General features: G+C 42.1%; 1 protein-coding gene across 18 annotated transcripts in view; it reads left to right on the plus strand.

The window, feature by feature from the left end:
* The window catches only part of IQSEC1 (IQ motif and Sec7 domain ArfGEF 1), a 466,480-nt gene that overhangs the window by 424,238 nt on the left and 16,300 nt on the right, over positions 1 to 25,942 (plus strand). For all 18 annotated transcript variants that reach the window (XM_077325626.1, XM_077325629.1, XM_077325627.1 and 15 more), the window contains 4 exons: positions 3,316 to 3,455; positions 8,898 to 8,927; positions 12,163 to 12,288; positions 14,704 to 14,803. In XM_077325626.1, coding sequence (XP_077181741.1) covers positions 3,316 to 3,455; positions 8,898 to 8,927; positions 12,163 to 12,288; positions 14,704 to 14,803 — 396 coding nt within the window. The remainder of the gene's footprint in view (positions 1 to 3,315; positions 3,456 to 8,897; positions 8,928 to 12,162; positions 12,289 to 14,703; positions 14,804 to 25,942) is intronic.

Consider the following 25,942-nt stretch of genomic DNA (forward strand, 5'->3'; position numbering starts at 1 on the left):
CCCCTGCTTCCTCACCTCTAAGCAAGCCATTTGCTCTGTTCCTTTCCCCTTCTCCCTTGAAGCCAAATTCCTCATCAGAGTGTTAAGACTGTTTGATGTTCCCCCATTTGCTGGATTCCTATGGAAAGGGGGAAACGGGGTTTGGGACATATGTGGAGACCTTTATCCTCAACTCCAGTTTCGACAATGCCTTGATAAGAGTACTTTCTTACTTCAAAAAGAAATCTTTGACTGCCCGCCAAGAGTTTGCTTTTCTAAGTAATCAAAGATCCTCACACTCTGCTGATCACTTATGATGAAAATGGTAACGCAACTGTTTTGCATGCAGACAGTCCCAAGTTCAATTCTTGGCCTCTCCATTTAAAGGGACCAGGTAGTAGGTGGTATGGAAGGCCTTGACTTGAGACCCTGAAGAGCTACTGCTAGTTAGGATAGACAAGAATGATCACATTTATCAAACATTGTTTGGTGGAGGGGGTGTTAGTTTTTGTTTGTTTTCAGGCAAAGTGATTGCTGAATAATTTTTACTTAATAGGGTCCTTAATTAAAGAAAGATTATTTCAGGAAAATTAAGGTCATCATAAGTAATGAACTAGTTAAGCAAAGAAATTTAAATGGATGTAAAAAGAAAATAGCAATATACAAATGAAAAGAAAAAAGTGAAAACTTTTCTGATTGGTGCTTCCACTCACCAGTAAACATATAGTACAGTCTTGCCTGTGGGGACAGGAATTGGCAGATATACACAGGGTGCACAGCAGTGTATTAATGGTTAGAACTACAGTGTAGAGCCTCTTGTGGCACAGAGTGGTAAGTCAGCTGTCTGAAAGCTCTGCCCATGAGGCTGGGAGTTCAATCCCAGCAGCCGGCTCAAGGTTGACTCAGCCTTCCATCCTTCCGAGCTTGCTGGGGGGTAAACGGTAATGACTGGGGAAGGCACTGGCAAACCACCCTGTATTGAGTCTGCCATGAAAACGCTAGAGGGCGTCACCCCAGGGGTCAGACATGACTCGGTGCTTGCACAGGGGATACCTTTACCTTTACCGTAGAACTACAGTGTGCCTTGTATTACACATCCAGACTGCTGACCTGGATAGCTCAGGGTACTATGATCTCGTCAGATCTCAGAAGCTAAGTAGAATTGGCCTTGGCTGTTATTTGATAACAGACATCTAAAGAATACCAGGGTTGTGATGTGGAGGCAGGCAATGGCAAACCACCTCTGAACACCTCTTGCCTTGAAAACTCTACAGTCACTGTAAGTCAATTGTGACTTGATGACACTTTCCACTATCATACACCCAAATGATAGGCAAAATTTATAGGTTTGCCACCGATATTACTAACATTCCCCTCTCCCAATATGGCGAATATATTGGTTAATAGATTCTCTAGCAAGTACAGAAACACAAATTTGGAAAAGGCAGTTAAGGATTTATTGCCTTGTCACTATCTAATCTTAATGTGTTCAGATTCTTCATAGTCACATACAAAAATGCTGAGAGGACATATCACTCACCCCCAAGGCCATGAAACATGGGTCAGATTTGAAGATGGTATCATTTCACATCTTGCCACATTCAGCTGACCTGATTGATGATTTGAGGAAGTCTCCATCACCTTTTAAATCAGTGATCCCTAGAGTGGTGCCTGTCTACCCTGTGATGTTCTGTGATGTAGTTTATGGGGCTCGGTTCCTTCTTGTCTGAGTCATGTTTTCCAAAACAAAGAGCTTGTCCTTGCTTCCTCCATCATTTTTTTAGCAGTAGATGCTTCAGAAGGGTCCAGGAAACAGATCTTTCTGTCTTCAGGAACCCACTCATAGACCGATTATGCATGGGGTGGGTAGTCTGGAGTGGTGGCAGCAGGACAGCAGGCTAATCCGTGATTATGCATGATGCTGCCGCTATCCCAGCCCTGGCCTCGCGCAGCACCCAGGATAGTTCACGATATACGAATGAGGGGACTCCTGCATTCCCCACGATACTGCGAGCGCCATCCGTGGCCCTCTGGTGCCATCCCCAACCTACAGTGTCCCTGCAGGGATACCACATACTCCTGTCCTGGATGGGATGTTGCCCATCCCCACCTTGGTGGGAGAGCGGCATGCCACTCACCTGCCATTGTTCAGTGGAGACCCCCTGCTCCCCACTCCCCCTCCCACTGCTGCCACTGCACACCGGGCTCATCCAGGTGCAGCATTGTGCGCGCTTACACACTATGCCAGGGCAGTCTGTGTACACCGGGGGATTCCCTCCCCTGTGCATATTCAGGAAGCAGTAGGGCATGGTACCCCACCGCAAGGACCCAGCAGCAGCCTGCTGTGGCTGCTGCCATGCATAATCAGTCATAGAGAAACATCTGTTATAGTAACAGTAGCATCCTTGGCTTGGAACCTCTCAGTGTTTGGTAGCCAGTAGGTTGTAGTGTCCACTCAGTGTTCTCAAAACTCTAAAAGTGCCCACAGGCTCCACAAGCTTCAGTGATGCCTCACTAGTTAATTTCTGCATTTTACCTGTGCTGTCTGCCCCTAACCTAGCAGAATACAGCTGCAAAATAATGTCTGAACAGTTAAAGAAAAGAGTATCACTCTGTAAAATAAACTGTTTGGTGGGTTTTTTTTAAGGTTTGTAAACTGGGTTTAATCCCAGATCCATTCTTTCCATGGAGATTTATTGTGGTATCCAGTAGTAGAATATCTTCACAACTTTTGTTGCATTCTGTTTCCTCATTCTCCATGACCACTATGTTACTATCTTGGCAGCAGAAGATATTTTTCTGCAGGGAAAAGTCCAAGGACAGATCTAACAGTTGAAGCTAGACCTTGTTTTATGCCAAAATTTATCCATTACTCTAATCCCTTTCATGCTGTTCCAACATGTTTAGTTAATCGATTTTTAGTAGCTTCATTCAAATTTGTGGCTTCCATGGTCTCCTCCCTCCCTCCCTCACTCAGTTTATATGCATTTTAATTTGTGGACATGTTTTAAAAAATCAAGGTTTTTACATATGATCACTGCATTTTTATTCTAATTAACAATTAGATGGCTACTTAAAATAATCAGAATGCAACAATAATAGTAATTATTTATGTCAGAAGTTTAAATCTTTGATTGTAAAATGGAGGTGTTGGATCATTGCATGCAGTGACTTGGGATTTTATATCAGAGGTAATAGTCATTATAACCAGACTTACAGTCTAATTATGTGAACCTTGTGTCCTTGTTTTGCCCTTTCTTAGAAGGGCATTATAATAAAATAAGATGGAGGTGGTTATCTTTGTGCATTGGTAACAATTAGCTTTTTATTCTGTAGGTGTTGATGATGGTGAAGATATCCCACGAGAGATGCTTATTGGAATTTATGAGAGAATCAGAAAACGAGAACTCAAGACAAATGAGGATCATGTATCTCAGGTGCAAAAGGTTGAAAAACTCATTGTAGGAAAGAAACCGGTAAGTTGAGTGAAACTTTACCCAGTTATATCACATAATATTTGAGAATTTTGGAGAACAGGGTGTTTTAGGGTCAATATTATTTCTTGAAAACTGGATTTCAATTTTAAAGTGTTTTTTTAAAGAACACACCAAAAACCTGATAGTGAAAAATCAAACTGGCAAAGACACAGCCATCAAGAATATGGTAGCATGAAAAGCCATCGTAACAAGGACTCTACAGAATATAAATTATTTTAATTTAGAAATAGGCTAGGAAACCAAACACAGAAACTGGTTCCTTAAATCAGCCTTTGTCCACACCAGGAGTAGACACAACAAATCACAAGAAATACAATGTTGAAAATTAAGGGAATTTATAAGCAAGGGACCCACAAGGACTTGTGAGGGCGTTAACCCACTCTCCCCACTATTTCTACTTTCCCTTCCCTGAAAATTCCTGTAGCTCATTCCCTTTCTTCCTTCCCACCCCCTGGAAGACTCTGCCCAGGAAACTTGTGGCCCAGCTGTATGGGGCCAGCTGCTAAGCCACGACCAGTTGCACTTTGGGGAACATGCAAGTACCTGTAGAAGCCACTTCACCCCGTACAACCTTCCCATACTATTTGTTCTTTCCCTCTTCCTGGCAGCTCCCATACCCTTTCCTTCTCACCTACCCACCAGCTTACCTTTTGCAGGCCCCCTCCACCTTCAGCTATATTTATTATTTATTTACTTTGTTTATACACCACCTTTATCCACAATGAGGACCGAAGGCAGTTTTCATCATTCTGCTTTCCTGTGTTCTGTCTTCACAACAACCTTGGGAGGTAAGTTAAGACTTAAACTGAAAATGTGTAACAGGCCCAAGATCACCCAGACCATTTCTGCACGGGCTAATCCCTGCTTCCACACAATGTAGGCCTGTCCCTGTCCTTGGCCTGGCCCTCCATTGCCCCATGGCTAGAGAGCGCAGATATTTCCATGTTCCTCGGTCTCCCACGGGGGCCAATGGAGCCTATCCAGGCTCAGGAATGATGGGGCTGACCTAGGCATTGTTTTATTCTCATGAAGGTGAAAATTTAAAAAAAAAAACAAACACCCACCCTACCACGAAGCATGGCAGAACCTTCCTGCCCTGGCTGCCTCCATGTGGAGGCAGAAACCTGGGGCAGACCGGTTCCATCAAGGGAAATCCTCCCCCCTGAGGAGCCAGGAAGTGGTGGGGCTAATTGCCCCATTGCATGGAACTGGCGGTGGCCCAGCATAGTTACTGCAATACAGAAAAGGTGCCAGTGAGCTTCTAATGCATTGGTGATTTAGAACCTCTGTCTCTTAGATCCTGTGCTGAAAGTCTAACCACTACATCTCACTGGTTTTCATGGAATGGCTGTTTTTTTAAAACTGTAACAAGCAGCTATGCCTTAGTAAGCTATGTAAGTTTGTATTAGTATGTTGCCTGGTAGTTGCAGTCTGGCCTGGCCTGGCCCCAGTGAATCCTCTCCCAAATGCCAAAAAAAAAAAAACTTAGAAAGGGCCATGCCTTTTACAAAACCAAGGCTGGCTACACTGTTGTGGTTGCATAGCAATAGTTACTGGAGGTATTCCTTTCTTAACACTACACAAACTGCTTCTTGAGCGGTTATTTTTTGGAGGGTTTTTTTTTAAGATTTCAGATTTCTCTGTAAACCTGGGGTATTTTTCAGGTTTGTTGAAAGATCTGGGGGGGATTTTTTCTTCATAGCTCCAATCTCTGGATTTAAATATCCATGTCCTTGGCCTTGCTGAGAATTAGATATATTGTTATCTCTACTTTTATAGCAAAACATTGCACATATATAACTCAGCCTTTGACATTTATTTTTGTCATTTTAATAAATATTATTGGTAAGAATGAGCAATGACGAAGTGAAACAGGGTAAAGCATTTTCTTTTTTTTCCTTCCAGACCACTTGGAGTATAGTAGAACTTATACTGTTGGACCATTGGTTAGTCTAGCCTAGTATTGTCAGCTCTGACAACTGTCCTCTATCTATGTTACCATTTACCAGTCAGCCATTTCCCCTCTAAATTTACACCTAGAAATGTATGTCTCTAGGTTAGAGATCTTGATAACCAAGAGATCTTGATAGTTACCTTGTGAAGGCCAGAAATGTATCTGTATCCCCCCTATGAATTTTTTTTTCTAAGGCAGTTTTTATATCTCCTGTGTGAACAGTAAAATGGTTTTAAGACTTCTCTTTCATACATTCTGTCTTAACCCTAAGTATAGAAGGTCAGCACAAAGAAAGAGATGTCACCAAGAACTGATGCAAGACTTTGAGAAAAGAAAATTATATAACTGTATGGCAGCCATTGAGAGTGCCTTTCTACATGCAGTTAACTGTCTATTCTTGGTATAGATTCAAGTGGATAGCCTTATTGGTCTGAAGCAGCACAACAAAACAAAATCAGATCAGTGACATTGGCTTAGAGCAAACCCAAGTCTAATGAAGGCATTACAAGTGTTTGCAGTCCTTAGATGCCTTCTCCATGCCAAGTTGCAACTTTGGCTTGGGGTGAATGACTCTGAAGCCATTTAAAGGGTCTGTTGGAAGGCATTTAAAGGCACTCCAAGCCACAGATTATACAATTCTCTTCCATGCTAAAAGGACTGCAAACACTTTTAATACCGTCATTAGACTTGAGTTTGCTCTAAGCCATTGTCACTGATTGGAGTAGAGAAAGCCTTTAAAGAAACGATGATCTGTTTAAATGCCTTCCCCCCCCCCTCCCATTGTAAATACCGCTCTGAGCCTGCATGGGAGGGCAGTATACAATTTTAATAACAATAACAATAATAATAATAATAATGAGGAAGAGGAAAAAACTGTCTTTGGGAGCCCATAAAATTGGACCCCCTGGTTCGATCTTTTTTAAACTTAGGAAGTTGCTATGCTGCAAATTTATTGCCTCCACCTCAAAGATCAGTTCTTCATTATACTCTAAAGTCCCCATTATAGTCAATAATGGAGCTGAAAAAAATTCAGGGTTACTGAATCCGAATAGCATACTGGTTCCTTGTTTGTCATTGTATCTAATTCTTAACATGGCCCCATCTGTGGATTCTTATAACCTACAGATTGTAGCCATGACCAGAGGCAATCCTAGGTTCACAGAACAATCTGAAATATACAATTAAAATAAATATTGGAGGTTAAAACCCTTTAAAATAACAGAAGCATCTTTAAAAATTAATGCCTGCTGAGATCTCAAGCACAAAAACCATATAATTAGCACTGTGACTTGAGGCCACACAATTCACCCAGCCTAGTAGCAGAGGCCCTACTCAACTCACCTGAGGGACTGCATGGGGGAAGGAATCCCTGACACACATGGACTGCCCCGACATTGTGCATACACATGCATATTGCTGGGGCTGGAAGAGCCCATCATACTGCTCGGCAGCAGAGTGGGGGCACAGGGAGCCACTGCACAATAGCAGGAGAGCGGCATGCCACTCTCCCACCATCGTGGGGTTGGAGGAATGCCCCGTTTGGCTCTGCACCTCCGCGGAGCTGGCCATGGCATTTGGTGTCCCTCTTCCATTATGTGAGCCATCCGAGGGCCTGAGTCAGGCCAGGGTTGGGAAGAGGCCAGGATGGCATTGCCATTGTGTGCAATCGGGGATTTGCCCCAGTGCCCGGCCACCACCAGTCTGGAGTACCTGCACCATGAATAATCAGTCCCTGAAAATCTTTTGCAACTGGCCCAACTTTTCCTAGGGAGAGTCCCTAGGGAGGGAAAGAGGAAAAGCTGAAAACCGCTGTGATGTTGTGGTTAGTGTCAGACTAGGATTTAGGAGACCCAGGTTTAGATTCCATCTCTGCCATGGAACCTTGCTGAGAGACCTTGGGCAGCGCTCTCTGCATAATCTAACTCACAGGGTTGTTGTGAGAATAAAATTGAAGACGGAATAATTATGTAAGCTACTTTGGGTCCCCATTGGGGAGAAAGGTGGCATATAAATGAAATAAAATAAAGCTGAAGACTTGGGGGGCAGATTAAAAGAAGGTTCATTGGTGACTTGGAAGGAGAGAAGGAATCATGGAAAGGGGGAAAGGATATGGAGGTGTCAGAATAAAGGAAGAGGATATGGCGAAAATGAAATGACTTCCTTGTGGGATCCTTGCTTGTTTCTACAACAATAAGTAAATTTTATGTGCAAATTATTTGAATTCCACATAAATCCACATAATAACAGGGAGAGAATTGCCTGTGATGGTTGGTTTATTTGAGAATACCTTTGAGCCCATTGAGGCTCACCTAACATCTACACTACTTTCTTTTAGATGCCAGGGCAAAATGTTCATTGGACTTTTAATTAAGGGATTTGTTTTTTAAATGTTGTTTTATAGCCTGTCTTGAGCCTGAAAAAATTTTAAGACTCATTTTAAGCTGTTCCATATTTTATCCTGTTTTATACTGTGGCTATGTTTTTGAATGCTGGGTTTTAATAACTTTTATTATATTTTATGTATCTACTAGTAAAAGAGCCCATTGCATTCCAAATACAATGGGCCCTAGCAGGGGGGTGGAGAGCGAGGGACTGGCGAGGGCAGGGTGAGGAAAGGTAGCTTACCGGTGAGAGGGCTGTAGCGACGTCGGGCAGCTCCTTCGCGGCGGGCAGCTCCTTGGGTGGCTTCTTCTCGGCGGGCAGCTCCTTCGGCGGGCGGCTCCCTGGCGCGGTCTTCTTGCCGGCGGCCATCTTCGTGTGCCGGCGATGCGTTTTTAGAGGCCGGGGGCTCCCTGGGCGGCGGCGGGCGCGGCCCGCGGGCGCGGCCCGCGGGCGCGGCCCGATCCGCGGGCGCGGCCCGATCCGCGGGCGCGGCCGGCGGGCGCGGCCCGATCCGCGGGCGCGGCCGGCGGGCGCGGCCCGATCCGCGGGCGCGGCCGGCGGGCGCGGCCCGATCTGCGGGCGCGGCCGGCGGGCGCGGCCCGATCCGCGGGCGCGGCCCGCGGGCGCGGCCCGATCTGCGGGCGCGGCTCGCGGGCTTAGAGGTTAGAGGTTTAGAGCTTAGAGGTTCTTAGAGGTTCTTAGAGGTTCTTAGAGGCCGGCTGGCTTGGAGCAACTGCGAGCTGCGCTACGCGCGGCTCGCAGTTGCTCCGGCAAGGAATCGGAGGGACCAATCGGCAGGCGCTTCGCGCCTGCCGATTGGTCCCTCCGATAGTCTGTCATGAGGAAGGGGCCAATCGGCACCCTTCCTCATCCCGGACACAGCCCGCCTTCCAAGGGCTTACTGTTTTATTTAGTCCGTGGCGCCCGCGGCGCCACGGGCGGTGTAAAGATTACATTTAATTTTGTTTTCTAAAAAGATGTCAAACATTTTCAAAATAAATATATATTTTAAGTAATTTCTAGGTATGATACAGTTCTATATTTCTCTGAAATACAGTGAATATATATGTGTCTTTCTACTGTAGATTGGATCTCTACATCATGGACTTGGTTGTGTAAGTATTTTCTTTTGTATTATTTGAGTTGCATAATCAGAATAGATTGAGTTAGTATTTTCTAGCATTTAAAAAGTATCCTGTTTTTATATTATCTAAATTTGGCTTCATGATATAATATTTAAAGGAAAGAAGCTTTTGTTTACTGTCAATGATGATGAAAAGGGCCAACATGGCAGCCCTGTTGGGTTTAATGGTAAGAGACAAACAGAGGTGGGCCTGCCTCTGTGTAGCAACCCTGAACTTCTGTGATGGCCTCCAATCCAGGTGCTAACCAAGGCCAACTTCTTTCGCTTCCAAAATATAAACAGATCACACTGGTTAGGACATCCAGATATGAGTAACTAATCCATTACATGAAGAAGTTGCATTTTCTCTGTGGCATACATCTTCATATAAATTGGGCAATAGGCATAGTTAGATTTTCAGGCTGTGTTTATAAATCCGACAGTTTATAAACCTGACATTTACCCCCAAACTTCCCAAAAAGCTTTATTGCTGAGAACTGGAACCTGATTCCCCCCTGTTAACTCTCAGCTGTCCTCAATATTCTATGTTCCTGGAGTATATTCAGTGCCAGTCAGGCTATTTTTAATGGATTTCTATCTCTTGTTCTCTTGGTTAACTGCCAGAGTCATATTTTCTGCATATGTGGGGAATGCACTGAGTATGTAAACATCATTATCTTGTTTCTTGAAGGCTTAGTTTTCCTGGTGCTATCATCTGGAAAGGGGCCAGCTAGGTTACTATTAAATATAGCAATTATTCTTAGACCAGCAGTTTTGTTGGTGCTTTAGATATAGTGACAGAGTATCAGTCTTATAATGTGTTGAGATCATTCTTTTTATGGCATAGTTATTTTAATATCACTATATATCTGGTACCCAGCTTGCTGGGGGGTAAACAGTAATGACTGGGGAAGGCACTGGCAAAACACCCCATATTGAGTCTGCCATGAAAACGCTGGAGGGCGTCACCCCAAGGGTCAGACATGTTTGCACATGGGAATGCCTTTACCTTTTTATATATCTGGTATATATACCTTTTTGTTTCTTTTTTTGCTTTTAGTATACACCTCTACTATTCCTGTCGCCAAATCATAGCATAGCTGACCATAGAAATGTTTATCTCAGGATTTGGGCATAGCTTCCTTCCCTTTCCACAAATATGGCTGCAAACAGAATTGCCAACTCCAGGGTGGGAAACACATAATAGCATAGCGTCCAACATCCGAAGCATCCATTTTCTCCTGGGGAAGCATCTCTATGGTTTGGAGATCAGCTGTAATTCTATGAGATCTCCAGGGCACACCTGATGTTTGCAACCTTAAGTGCAAAATAAAGGATTAAGGATATCAGTCCTCAGGTGAGACCTGGGGATATAGCTCACCTCCAGGCAACAGAGATGCTCCCCTGGAAAAAAATAGCTGTTTTGGAGGATGGACTCCATAGTATTATACTTCAGTGAGGTCCCTTCCCTCCCCAAATCCCACTCTCTCCTGACTCCAGCCCTAAAGTCTCCAGGCATTTCTCAGCCCAGAGCTGGCAACCCTAGGCATATTAGTAGCCCTTCTGTCTTTCTACTCATTTTCTGTTTGAATATATTTTTACTATTTTATGTGTGTATGGCTGAGGAAGATATGGATGAAGCTTATTTCATAGCAAATGCTGGTATATTGTTATGACTGATTTTAATGTTAATTTTGATAGCAAGTTCAGTAAAGTAGGATCTAGATTGAACAGAAAATTACAATACACAAAACTTTCAGAGGAGTTAATGGTTTCCTGCTTGGCGAATGAAGTCTAGGTACAAGCATTCTATAATGAAGTTATCTCTAGAAAACATTAACTCCCCCAAGGTCTAAAATTCAAGTTAAGCAAGAGTATTCTCCTTTACTGCTCCCTGACTTTGTAGGTACAATCTAAGCCGCTTTGATACCCTTAGCTGGTTAAAATAGGAATGTGTTATTCTGTAATAACTTTTGCATTAATAGAGAAAGCAGATTTCCAATAGTGACCTTTTTGAAGATCTTTGAAATGCTGAAAAGCCACATAATCATTTTTAATGCAGGTTTTCTGCATTGCAATAGTTTCTTTGCACTGTGGGCCCTGTTAGTAAACTTTGGGATTGTCTGCTACTCTAAGGAAGTGAATACATAATTTATGAAAGAAACTTTCACATCATATTACCACACTGTGGGTCATGTTGATCAGAGCACAAGGCTACTTGAAAGGTTTTCTTCATGCCATAACACGGGGGTCGTCAACCTCCAGTCTGCGGCCTGGTACCGGGCCACGAAGGCCTCGGTACCGGGCCACTGGCGCCCATGCCTGCCTCTCCCCCCCCCACAGCGAGAAACTCACCAGGCCGTGAGAGAAGCGGCCGGCGGCCCAGTTAGCTTCTTGCTGCTACGGGGGGGGGCTGAAGAGGCGGGCGGGGAGCTGCCGCGCATGTGCGTTAGCGCCCCCTGGTGGTGAAAACACGCATGCGTGACAGCTCCGTGCATGCACGTTTTCACCACCAGGGGTGCTAGCGCGCATGCGCAGCACCTGGGCCACCGGCTCTTCCCTACCCCCGGAGGTGGTCCCCAATCATCAAAAGGTTGGGGACCACTGCCATAACAAACATTTTAGCTGGCCATTTGCATTTAGGCCATTTACAGTTAGGAGAAAAAATGCCTGATCATCTTCCACCTTTAGATGGTAATAATGTATGCAGTAGCCCTGAATAAAAATGTAAACAAATATTTAAATATATTCGCCTATTACTTTACACTTAAAATCTGCTATGAATCCTTGCAATAATATGCATAAAACTTTGTCCCATCTCAGAAAAGACAGTAAAAAGCCTGTATTGATTCTGAAACACAGAAACCAAACCCTACAGAATGGATGACTATATGACACATTTAATTAATTGTGTTTATACTATATTGCTGCTTTGTGGTAAATATTAAGAAAGCAGTCAACTATTGGGCGGTTATAGATTGTAATAATATTGGCCAAAATTCTTTATGAGCTAAGTTTAAAAGGATCGTACCAAAGAATGAACTTGACAACAAAGAAAGAAAAATCAAACATGTTAAACAAAGTGATTAAATGAAAGGATCCATTGAAGTGCATCACAGGATCCTTTTTTTTAGGTTGTGTTCCTTTAATTATTGTTTACAAGGGACTTTACCTAAAGTATTGCTTATTAATAGAGGTTGGCATTTAACTTTAATCATATCTTACAGGTTCTCTCTTTACCACATCGAAGACTTGTTTGCTACTGTAGACTGTTTGAAGTTCCAGATCCAAACAAACCTCAGAAACTTGGATTACATCAGCGAGAAATATTTTTATTTAATGATCTCCTTGTGGTAGGTATTTTATAGCCATATTTTTTATGGAATAATGTTAATATTCATGCAGAGACTCAACTAAGTAGGAAGGCTTCCTAAGAAGCAGTCATCAGATCTAGTCTAGAGGTAATAATCCTGCAGAACAGGTTTCTATGTGCTTTTACCTGAATGCAGAATTTGCTGCTGTGTGTCATTTTCCCATCTCTGATCCAACAAGCCAAATCTACATGTGCAGAGCCCTTTATCTTTTGTTTTGTTTTTTAAAGCTAAAATTCTGATGATCACCTGTTTGGGTATAGGGATTTACCCTCACCATCATTCTCACCAAGGCCCATTATGCACGGCCGCCGAAACGGCCATTTCGGGTCACATGGAAAACGCGGAGGGGGAAGACACCGGTTATGCACAGGGCGGGACACGACGGCGGCAAAACCCATTGTAACCGATTATGCATGCGGCGATCCCGGCGCCGCTTCTGGTTGCGCCCCGGTCACCCGGAAGCTGCACTTTCTTCCGCGTTTCCCAAACGCGGCTTTTTCGGCGGCATGCACCGAAGCTGCGGCCGGTTGCAGCCGGCTCCGTGCGTTATCAGTGATTTTAGTCGCCGCCATTCCACCCTGAATGTACGTTATTCCCCCCGTGCATAATGGGCCCATAACACACACACAAAATTCCCCTGTACACATAGCCTAGAGGGGACTACTTAAATCAAGTGATCACTGTGAGAAACCTCATTTTAGATGCCTTTCCTAAGTATGATAAATGCTACTAACTAGGAATATTCCTAACCTTCCAACCCTAAAAGAGGACATTTTCATCATTTTTTAGAAGAAGAGGATGGACACCGAAAAAGAGGACATATCCTCAAAACAGAGGACATCTGATAACCCTGTCATAATTAAACCCACACACCTCCAGCCACCAGGTAAGGCAGGGAAGCAGAATTTTTTGTGTGGCCACCGTGATCTCTGCTTCCCCGCCTTTCCTGGGGGCTGGGTGGATGTGGGTATAAGTTACACCCCTCAGACTTCCAGGGTAGCTCAGGGAGGGTCTTCACTGACTCCCCTCCAGGTTTCAAAAAGATTGGACCAGGGGGTCCAATGCTAGGGGCTTTGAAATAGGATGCCCCCATCTCTCCCATTATATCCAATGGGAGATTCTGTCCATTTGTGTCTTCTGTAAAATAGTACTCCTCCTGCAAAATGGTACTTCTAAATTATTTTGCTTTCTAAAACAAAGGAAAGGGGCTAAACTTTGTCTTGATATTCTTACTGGTATGATTTGACAGCCCTGCTGAAAGTTTCTGTGCTAAAACGATTTCCTAATAAGTTAAGGTCATGTTTTCTTTTGCTTTTCTATTCTCTGTTCTTAGTTACGTTATTCAGGATTTTTTTATCTCTGCACTACCTAAAATCCCACTGATTGCCATGCCCAAAGGCAGCTCCTACAAAAGTCCTAAGCTAGCTGAATCAAGTGGCCCACTGTGGTGCTTGCTAGCTGTACAGAGTCATGTGACTCAGCTTCCTTTAAGCCTATTTCAGTGTCCCAATCATCATCAAGCAGTAACCCCCAAACACACTGAATGGGGATATCTTCCTGTGAAGGGCAGGCTTCAAAAACAAGGAGGTCCCCCCTTCTTTGTGAGTAGAAAATTTGAGTGATAATGTGGCTCAAGGGAAGATTATTAAAAGCCCCTCTTCTCCACCTCTCTGTGCCAGTCTTCCCCTCCCCAAAATCATAATCCTCACATCTGCCATACGTCAATGGAATAAGTTATCAGCGGAATCAAAGAACTGCACAATGTAAAGTTCTCTTCTAATTTGCCCTGATGGGTGTCTAACCTGAACAAACAAGTGTAAGATGAGGTATTGTGGGAAAATAGGAAAGGTTCCAAGGCAACAAAACAGACCAGTGAAACCATGGCCCTGCAGGCTGGGAGATGGCAATATTGACAGGCTACTTAATTTCTTCACATTAAGAGGTTTGGAGAACATAGCCAAACAATTTAAAATTAAGGAGCAGCCTGGATTTAGTTAGGCAGTGGAATGCATTTTGCCCACCTATATGTTGTTTTGTTGATGTGAAACTCTAGGTAAAATTTATTTGCATTGTTTGTTTGTCTGTCTGTCTGTCTTTACTTATTTATTTACTTATTTACTTATTTATTTGTTTGTTTGTTTACCGCCCTCCCCAAAAGCTCAGGGTGGTTTACATGAAACAAGAAATGATACAGGTAACTCCATTTGTAGTAATAATGAGGTGATGACAACAATAATATTAACATAATAACAACAATATCATTAAAGGACCCTGGGAACTGCAAAGAGCAGTTATTGGGTGATCGAGAGGTTTACTGAGTTAGAGACAATGTTTGTGTGATTATATACTTCCACTTGGAGAATATCTAAACTTTGTTTCTGCTGAAATGTTTAGGTCACCAAGATCTTTCAGAAAAAAAAGAATTCGGTCACCTACAGTTTTCGTCAGTCCTTTTCCCTATATGGAATGCAGGTCCTCCTTTTTGAGAATCAGTGTAAGTCAGTTTTTAACTTATCATATGGTATTATAAGTTGGGGAACAATGGTTCCCCATTAATTTTTTAATATACAGCCGTACTCTAACATTTAAACTTTCTGAAGTTTCCCATGGTCATTTGAATCACAGGTGTAATTCTTAATTTGGAGCGGTGTCTACATTACAGGTGTCCAAGCAAGTATACCTCCAGTTCCTCACCATTCTGTGTCAGTGAAAAGAAATCCTGAATTTGCTTGGGGAGAGAATAAAGCTGTAGCTGTGAATTCCTCATTGAGGTCTACTGGCTGGTGACCTGGACCTGGTGAGAAGTCTCACATGATTGGTGAGAAATCATGGTGAGAAATCTCACAAGTGCCTGCAAAGGAGTATTTTGCTACAAAGGCATGTAATCCAAACCTGACATTTCATATGATAAACCAGTGTAATTTTGTTTACCTGATAATTAATTCTAAAGGGTCTAGGAACAGAGTTGGTTTGTCATTCACAGTCCTTAAAAATAAAAAAAAATGTATCTAATGAAATGTGCATGCAAAAAGCTTATTCCTAGAATTAAACTTTATGTGTCTTAAAGGTACCACTGGACTCAAACTTTGTTCCTTTGATGGTTAAACATTTGTGAACCATAGTAGAATTCAAACTGATTGGTGAGAGTTTAGTTGTTATTTCTGAGAGTTCTAAAAGGACTGGGACATGTACACATTCACGAGATCTAGAGGAAAGAAGAGTTTGGCTTGCGATGCTTGTATTCTTTCAGATTCTTATCCCGTCAGCAGTTTCCTAAAAGAAGTGCCGGACCATTATTTTAGCTGAAGGCAGCAAGCCACAAATATACCACCCAGCATATCTACATGATACAGCTGTCAGGTTTAACTTGTACTCAAAGAATGGGATTCATAAACCTTCTAAAGACTGTGTCAATTAAAGCAAAGACAGCAAAAATATTATTTGGATGTTGGCAAGGTGGTAGAAATGATTGGCATTGCCGAGTGGTTGATAAAGTTAAAATATATTTTGGGATCAAGTAAAGTGAAGGAAAGGAAATAAAGTATTTATCTTTAGCATATACATAAGTCACAAGGGAATGGCTAAATAGATACTTCCACATTTCCTAGAATAAATCTTCATTTGAAAATTATGGCTGTTGACAGATTCTTTTTACTGGAGGCTCAATATCAATGAAAATATCTTTTCTAGTACTTCTCAATCCAAGTCTTAACTTTTAAAAGACATTTCTTTATTATCCCTGAAGGCAGAGGGAATATTTGGGAATCCAGATGTATATATAACTGCTTTTGTATAAAATCAGTGTTGCTTTTCATTGCCTTTATCATATTAGTTGTGTTTCCCCAGATTTTTTAATTTCTCTGACCATACTAAAATACATGAGAATTATTTATATTTCCCCATCTTGTTTCTTCTCAATCTTGATTGTTAATAGGGTTGCTAGGTCCTTCCCCGCCCAGCCACTGGCAGAAGATGGGGTATGATGGCCACATCCACTTCCCTCTGTTTTTATTTGCCTTTCCTGACTGAGCCACCCTAGTAATGTGTTATTTGCTGAAGAACTCTGGCTGTCCCACCCTGTCACAGTATGATAGTTTGGCTCTAGGCTCAGCCCAGGAACCTGAGGGAAAGATCAAGAGCCCACTTTAACTTAAACAAATGGCACTCAAAAATAGCAAAAGATTTTATTTAACATAGAGGGGAAAGGTCAAGTGAAATCAGAGGCTGACATTTATTCAGGCTAATGAGTCTTTTAAGCAATTCAGAGTGACATAAATCTTTATGTTGAGAGATGCTTTTGTTCCAGGATTTCCCCCAAACACTTTGGTACACTTTCTCTAAGTAATATTTAGCTCTTTTGGTTTCCAGAAGGCTGGTACACTCTTTTCAGTACCTAAACCCCTTCTCTTGAAGAAGAAGAGTTGGTTCTTATATGCCGCTTTTCCCTACCCGAAGGAGGCTCAAAGCGGCTTACATTCGCCTTCCCATTCCTCTCCCCACAACAGACACCCTGTGGGGTGGGTGAGGCTGAGAGAGCCCTGATATCACTGCTCGGTCAGAACAGTTTTATCAGTGCCGTGGTGAGCCCAAGGTCACCCAGCTGGTTGCATGTGGGGGAGTGCAGAATCGAACCCGGCATGCCAGATTAGAAGTCCGCACTCCTAACCACTACACCAAACTGGCTCTCTAACCACTACACCAAACTGAAACACCAGTACTGGTCTTGAGTTTTTAAATGACTCTTAAGGTCTCTGAAAACAGATTCTAACCACACCAGACCAGGGATCTCTATACTCTTAGGAGCTGTTTAGTTTGGGTAGAGAAATTCCTTCTCTCTTTAAGAGATCTATCCATTCCTTTGCCAGAATGGAATTCTTCACCTACTTCCCAAACTTCTTTGCCAAGTTTCCCCCAGTTCTGTGTTAAACCACTCTCAGTCAGGGCTGAATTCCGAAACCGTCAATCCTTGACTCTTCTCAACTAGACATGAAATCAAATGGAATTCTCTTCAGCATCCAGTTCAGAAGTCTTTCTCTGCTCAGCTGATGCTAACCAATCAGATCTCTTGGAACAGCTTGTCACTCAAGGCTGAGAAGAATTAACCCTTCACAGCCCCTTGCCTCTGTTTTCATAGCACTTCTAAGCTTTTAAAAGTGCACTCCATCACAGGGAGGGGGGGTAGGATTGTGAGATCCCAGTTGGGAAACTCCTGGCAAATTGGGGATGGAGCCTGGGGAGGACAGGGCCCTCAGTGGGGTACAATGCCATAGAATCCTTCCTCCAAAGCAGCCATTTTATCTGGGGAAACTAGTCTGGAGATGAGCTGGAATTCCAGGCAATTCCTCAAGTCCCATGTGGAGGCTAGCACCCTTAATTGCTCAAGTTATATGTAATAGTGTTTAGTTTGTTACATTTACAGATTATTACTTCTTAACAGTTGTTGTAAAAACATAATTAACTTTATTGGTCAACTGAAATAATATTAATTACATTGTAGTATGTAGACTGGGATACACAGTGCTGTGTGGCCCTGATTTTTTTTCCAATGCCTCTTTTAGAGGTAGTCTTCTCCCTCCACACACAATCAAACCGTTTGAACCAGGAAGTCTCTTAAGGCAGACTCCAAGAAGCCTGGGAAGGAAAAATTGGGTGCACCTCCTGTGCGATTCTAAGAACACTTTTCTAGGAATAAGCTCCATTGAATAGTCCTGAATATTAATCAGAATAAACCTGTTCAGGATCACTCTCTCATTCATGCAAAAATCTTGGCTCTGTATCTGGCTCTGTATCTAAATGTTGCTTGGGCAAGTGACTGTACCAGAATCTGCAGACCTACCAAATTCATTTTTTAAATGTTTTCAGCTATTATGACCCTATTATTCACTCTGCCTTCACATAAAAGTGAATATATCAAATGTTGTTTTGACTTGTGCTGGCTTTTGACATGCAACAACAGCTCATTGATGCATACTTTTATAAACTGAACCCTGCATTTATAAATGGTATGTTTGGGTCATCTTGACCCTGGAGAGACTGAAGGCAGACATTGCTCTTATTTGGATTGTGCTGTTTGAATGACTGGTGTGAAGGGATTTGTTGATGTGTGTGTTGTATTGGCCCTCCTAGCTTAGCATACTAGGATGTTCTGGAATTCTGCCTTTTATCAAGAGTAGTTTTACTTTCCATTTTGGTTTTTGTGGATATATGTACTTTTGGTATGGCATTCTCTTTATGGTATTTAACAGTCTGACAGATACAATATATATTTTTTATTTTATTGAGAGCATCCTGATATAAAATTACCCAAGCTAGAATAGTTAATAATGCTTTGAATTAATAAGGTCTTTGAACTTTTTGGAAGCCCTTAGTATTGAGTCCAGATAACCTATAGATCCAATAAGGTCACAATGTTAAGTAATATTGGCTTTGTGATTTATTGTGAAAAGGATTTTTTTTTGCTTGCCTTGGCTTCAAGTAGTACAGAAAGCTGCTGTTCTTTGTACATAACTTCAGGCCTTCTTTGCATATGAATATTAAACATCTATGTTTTTTTTTAAATCTTGTTGGAGCTGTTATCATGTGCTAGAGATTTCCAGATGTTCAGCTGCTAGTGCTCAAGAATGCTAATACAGTTTGATTTGTATCAGCTATTTCATCCTTCATTATAACTGGGTTTTAATTAAATGCCTCGATAATAATCATTGTTACTTCCAAAATATAATGTAGCTTTAGATGAATAGAATAATGAAATGTGCTTTATTTTGTGACTGATAGAGTAGCCAACATGTAGGCTGCTGAAGATAAAGTATGCTGTGCTACACTATTTACAAATATATTTTTCTTAATATCACTTAATAGGGCCTTACCTGCCTTTGTACGTGTACTGATTTCATGGGTACACATCAGAATTTATTGGCAGCATAAAAGAAAGGGACTATTAACTGATAAATGGACATTTTTCATTTGATCCATTTCAGTTGATTTTGTCAGGCTAAAATATAAGTTCTCATAATGTATTTATTTTACTGGCCTTTCCCCCTCATACCTTAATGGACTTGGCCACAGGCTAGGGAATAGGCTAGCAGCCTCCACCCATAGGGCTTGGTGGTTAGATCATGGGTGTAAAAATCAAAGGAGGGGGGAGTTATTGGGTCACAGAATGGATGGTCCGGGCTGTCTTTTCAGCTCCTGCCATTCTTCCAAGCCAACATGAGGCAGAGCAGCAGCAGCAGCAGTAGTAGTAGTAAAGGAAGGAGCAAAAGGAGGCAAAGGATGCAAGTGGCGATGTCGGTTCTGGTGATATGTCACTTCTGAGGGGAGTGGCAGGGAGTCATGGCCAGCTAACATCATTTCCAGGGGTCCTCAATGCCTAAGAATTTATTTCAGGGGCTCCTCCACAGTCAAAAGGTTGAAAAGGTTGGGGTAGCCACTTTTATTAAGCTACCCATTATGACCCCAAGATCTTTTCCCTCTCAGTCTCAGCAAGTTCAGACCTCATTAACCTGTACTTTTGTAAGTCATACCCTGGCACAAATTTGGTTACTCTTTAACATGCTTCTGGACTCTTGCTCTTGCAGACAGACTAACATGGCTACCCATCTTGATCTAAACAGTACTAGGGAGTTCCTTATTGTAAATTCATTTCCCAAACATGCAGGTCCCTAATTCAGATTGGGAATGTGGCACAGGGGAAATGAAGGATCTTCTGCCTTCCCCCATGCCATTTTCCTAAAACAAAATGACCCAGAGGACACCACTTGCTCTATTGAGGCAATAAAATGTGTGTTATCATGCTTTTCCTATTCAGTTCTTTCTCATTCTGAGAATTTAATCCCTGTTCTTAACTGGGTAAGAAATCAAACCCACAATCCATTAATTTTATTATATTTCAATATTTGAAGTTTATTATATGCTGTTCTAAAGTGTCTTTATTTTTATTGTTTTAGAAAAGATTTAGAAGTGATAACAGCATTTATTTACCATATATTTGTGTGGCTGCATAATTTTGTAGCAAACAAGTTGTAATGTTTCTGAGCCAACCAGTAAGTCACTATGAGTGAATGAATGAATGCATGAATTTATTAAATTAAATGCATGGATTTATTAAATATAGCACGATGTCAGCCACTCTTAAATAAAACAAATACAGGCTATAATATAAGACCATTTTAAAATAATATTACTGTGCTTGTTTCTCTGTCAAATGAAACAAACCTAGACTCAACCCCAAGGGAAGCACAAAACAAGCCATAGCATCTCTTAAAGAAAAGTCCAGTGGTTATTTATTAAAGTCCACATAGAGCATTAATAGGAATCTTTGCAACCAATAGAACAAATTTAGAGTCCAGTGGTACCTTTAAGACCAATTAAGTCTTATTTAAGACCTACTTATTGAATACCCCCAGAGAATGGAACCATAAAGCAACCTGGGAGCCAAATGGAGAACAGGGGGAAAGGGCTAGGCAGGCCCAAAGAATCAGGAAATCCAGAATAATGACCCTGGAAAGATCAGGCATGTAGCACACCAAAAAACACTACAAGCCATTTGCAGGTAGCAGCTACATGACAGGAGGGAAGAGAGTCACCACAAAAAATAACATCTGCCTGCTTCCACATATAACTGTCCTGATCTAATAGCCGGTACACAGAATTTAGCTGCTTACATACAGTGACATTCCCTTCCCATAAGAGAAACTGGATTTTTTCTTGATCAGTAATGCCAAAGGTATCCTTGAACAAAGGCGATATTGTGACACATAAAGTGAGCATCTAATGAGGAGTGAGACAAAGTGAGCATCTAAAGAGGACATGTTCCAATGTCCAGCTTCCCCTGCCTCCATGGACAAAGTCTCCTGGTTCTTGGAATTTTCTTGAAATGCACCTCCAAAACCACAGACAGGAGAAGATGGTGCCTCGCTTGTATAAAAGCCCTCCCTTGGCTTTTAATTTCCAAACAGAATAAGTATTCCGCTGGGTCTTGAATATATCTATTTTTTTTATAAGATTTTTAGTTTTGTTTTCCAAGATTAAAGATAATAAAATACAGGCAATCAACATTGTTAATACAGAAAAAGAAAGGTTATGCTCTTCATTTGATACATTTAGTCCCCCGTTTCAATCCCCTTTTGTAATATTTAAAGATAATACAATGCAAATAATCTACATTATTGATACAGAAAGAAAAAGATTATGTTCTTTGTTTGATATTCTTGATACCCCGTTTCAATCCCCTTTTAACTTATTTTCTTGGGTAGATCAGATAAGAGCCCCATTGTTCTTGAAAAGCCTCTTCTCTTCATTTAAATTATAAGACTCCACATGGCTACAATATTATAGACTTTTACCCAAAGCTTATAAACTTTTTCACCTTTCCATCACATTTAAAAAGAGAAGTTTCAACATTTGTTTGCATAGTTTTTAACACTTTTAACAATCATAAACAATTTGTACTTAACGTGGTCTTAGAGCCATCCTCATTTCCACTAGGGAAAAGTAAACAAAAGAATAAAAGCCTACTTAGTTGTACAGAAAAAGAAATATATATATATATATATATATATATATATATATATATATATATATATATATATATATATATATATATGTATAGGTTGTTAAGGTTGTAAGCTATATAAGTGTACATTATTAAATACAAAAAATGATAAAATAGAGTCTTCATTAGTTTGTGAAATAAGGTCTTCATTAGTTACATTTACAACTCCTCAATTAGGTGCCTCCTGTTAGTTTGCTTTAAGTTTAAGCTGAGAGTCACTACAGAGATATGTTAATTCAAATTCAGCTTGCCTATATGGCTACTGAAGAAAGCAGGAGGAGGCTTAAGGGGGTCTCATATCGAGGCCTGCCGCATCTTGTTGTTCCCACTGCCCCATGTTCGAGTGGAGTTGTAGTCTTTCCTTCGGAGTATACATCGGTGAATCTTGAAACAGTTGTACCTCCTGGGCTCCAATATCGGTACAGTTTTTTTCCCAAGAAGCTCCTTTCAGTCGATTACTTTCACAGCAGATCCATATATCTTTTGATTGGTTCTTGTATACTGTTGCTTTGGAGTGGCTGTATGTCTTCTTGGGTAGGGAGTCCTTATCTAGGCTGCAAAGCTCCGGCATCCCCTTTTCCATCTCCATAGTTTCCAATTTCTCTTCTACTGGTAATTTTCCACCTTGTTTAGAGCTATCATCAGCTACTGTTATTGATTCATCATTCCTGTTGGAGACTTCTTCCTTGCCGCCCTTGAACTCCTTGAGCATATCTTCACCTTGTTTAGAGCTATCATCAGCCACTGTTATTGATTCATCATTCCTGTTGGAGACTTCTTCCTTACCACCCTTGAACTCCTTGAGCATATCTTTAAGCAAGCCATCTATATGTGCTTTCAGGTCTTCCGTCTGTAGTTCCAGTAGATAAGCAAATCTCTTTAGCATGGACATTTTGTAGGCAATTTTGCATATAACCAGTAGAGGTCCTACGGAGTCCAAATGAAGAGCAACAGTCTGTTTTGATATTAAAGTAATGTCTCACCAGCTGTCGTCCGTCGCTTTAATGACCTGTTGAAGCTTTTCCAAGCTAGTTCTCGTTCTGGCAAGCAGCTCTCGCGAGATTCTTGTATCTATTTTTTCAATCTCCAATTTATAAGCAGTGGCGAGGGGTGTTCTGGCTACCTTAACTCCTTTCTTTACCTTCTCTCACTTATCTTCCTGTCTCTCTAGCTTGCTTAAGTTAAAGAAAGCAGCTTTGCACACCGAGAGTTTGTTCCAGGAGAGAAGGTGCCGAGGGAAACCCCCACTCACTGTTTGTAGGCTCGATCTGAGGATTGCCAGTTGTTTTCACTCCGGAGTTGTGATGAGTCAAAAGTCTTGCAAGGAGGAATCCAATTAGCTTTGAAGATTAGAGTAAGAGCTGTGTAGATTGCAGAGTTGTAAGGAAGAAAGTTTTAAAATGGCGAACGGCACTTACTGGACCCTGTGCACACTGAGCTTGCGTTCCAGGGAATATTAATTTCCCTGCGGAACAGAGAGGCCCCAGAGATTCACAAGGAATTCCTGAGTAGATGGTGGGTGGGTTTGCGTACCCAAAACCCGATTCTGTCAATCACAGCAGCAATTGACCCTCAGTGGAACAGGAGCTCGAAGTATTCGAGCTATCTAAATGCCATAGCTCCGCCCATCTCTTGAATATATCTAGAGCTGGTGGAGGGGGGCTTCTTCGGGCAATAAACAGTTCATTATGAATTTAAAAACATTGTGCATGATCCAGAGCTGTTCATCTACCAGAGCAAGTCCATTTGTGAGCAGAAAGGCATGTTTGGAGCCAGTCCTATATATGATCACATTAGAAATGTTAAGGCTTAGTTTTGTATTGTTGCTGTTGTTAGGTGCGAAGTTGTGTCCGACCCATCGCGACTCCATGGACAATGATCCTCCAGGCCTTCCTGTCCTCTACCATTCCCTGGAGTCCATTTAAGTTTGCACCGGCTGCTTCAGTGACTAAATCCAGCCACCTCATTCTCTGTCGTCCCCTTCTTCTTTTGCCCCCAATCGCTCCCAGCATTAGGCTCTTCTCCACGGAGTCCTTCCTTCTCATGAGGTGGCCAAAGTATTTCAGTTTCATCTTCAGGATCTGGCCTTCTAAGGAGCAGGCAGGGCTGATCTCCTCTAGGACTGACCGGTTTGTTCGCCTTGCAGTCCAAGGGACTCGCAAGAGTCTTCTCCAGCACCAGAGTTCAAAAGCCTCAATTCTTTGACGCTCGGCCTTCCTTATGGTCCAACTTTCACAGCTATACATTGCAACTGAGAAGACCGTAGCCTTGACTAAACGCACTTTTGTTGGCAGGGTGACATCTCTGCTTTTTAGGATGCTGTCTAGATTTGCCATAGCTTTCCTCCCCAGGAGCGTCTTTTAATTTCTTTGCTGCAGTTCCCATCTGCAGTGATCTTGGAGCCCAGGCAAATAAAATCTGTCACTACCTCCATTTCTTCCCCATCTATTTGCCAGGAATTGAGAGGGCCGGATGCCATGATCTTAGTTTTCTTAATGTTGAGTTTCAGGCCAACTTCTGCACTCTCCTCCTTCACCCACATCAAAAGGCTTTTTAGTTCCTCTTCGCTTTCTGCCATTAGAGTGGTATCATCTGCATATCTGAGGTTGTTGATATTTCTCCCTGCAATCTCAATCCTAATTTGTGACACATCTAACCCCGCCTTTCTCATGATGTGCTCCGCATGTAAGTTAAATATTCAAGGCAACAGTATACGGCCTTGCCGAACTCCTTTCTCAATTTTGAACCAATCAGTGATTCCATGCTTGGTTCTCACTGTTGCTTCTTGTCTGTCAGGGCTGACAGACTAGCAATGATACTTCTGGGTTAATAGAAAGCTTTATTGCTAAGCAGATCAGAACACCAAGACAATCATAGTCGAATCTAATCAATACACAAATTGCAATCACTTTTACTGGTTCTTTTCCTGCCCAAAGCTGTACATTTTCCCAGGGAACAAAAGCCCCTTCCTGCAGGTGCCAGCCTGGGCTCGCATCCAAGATTGATAGCCGGGTCTTCTTGGCCTTGGATGTTACATGGCTAGCCTCCCAGAGATAACAAAGTCTAGAATAATTGTTGCAGAAACTAAATCACTACACAGTCAGTTCAGGGTAGTTACATAGTTAGAGAAACAGACACACATTGATACAAGATGGAGCCACTCTGGTCAAGTATAAATCATGGCAGTGATCATGTGATTCTGACATTCCTCCCTTCTAAAAACATTTTCCATCAATCAACCTCTAATTGATTACAATGGATATTCACGATGGAATTCCTTCACCAATCTAGGTGCCCGCACATTCCCAGCCTCCACCCACTCACAGTCCCTCATAGGAAATTCCTTCCAGTTCACCAAATATTGGAGCTTTTCCATATGCCATCAAAAGTCCAAGATTTGATTCACTTCATAATGTGTGTCCTTGTCCACACACACAGGAATAGGAGCAGCAGAAGCAGGATGCCAGTTGTTCGGAGGCATGGCTTTTTTCAGCAAGCTAGAATGAAAATCAGGATGAATATGTCTATAGGTTTTAGGCAAAGCAAGCTCCACAGTCACAGGATTCACAATACTTTGATTTTAAAAGGTCCCACAAACTTGGGCCCCAACTTCTGTGAAGGCTGCTGGCAATGCAGATTCTTAGTAGACAGATACACCAAATCACCCACAATCCAGGCAGGAGCGGCGCACCTATTTTTATCTGCATGTTTTTTTATAATCCCGTTTAGCTTTCTCCAGATTGTCAACTATAAGAGGCCAAGCCGAGGCAATGTTAGCTGCCCATTTTTTCAAGTCTGTTGTGCATCCCTTAGTTGGCACCCAAATGGGCACTGCGGTTAAGTCAGTTCCATACACACTTTAAAAGGGGACAGTCCTGTAGAAGAACGTACCCCATTATTGTAGGCAAACTCTACCAGGGGTAACAAGGTGGGCCAATCGGACTGCTGGTGGTTTATAAAGCAGTGCAAATAGTGTTCCAAGATCTGATTCACCCTCTCAGTCTGGCCATTGATCTCTGGATGGTACCCTGACATTAGGTCTTGCTCCACTCCTAATATTCCCAAAAGCTCCCGCCAGAA

Source organism: Paroedura picta, chromosome 3 (genome assembly GCF_049243985.1).
Source record: "Paroedura picta isolate Pp20150507F chromosome 3, Ppicta_v3.0, whole genome shotgun sequence".
Lineage (NCBI taxonomy): Eukaryota > Metazoa > Chordata > Lepidosauria > Squamata > Gekkonidae > Paroedura > Paroedura picta.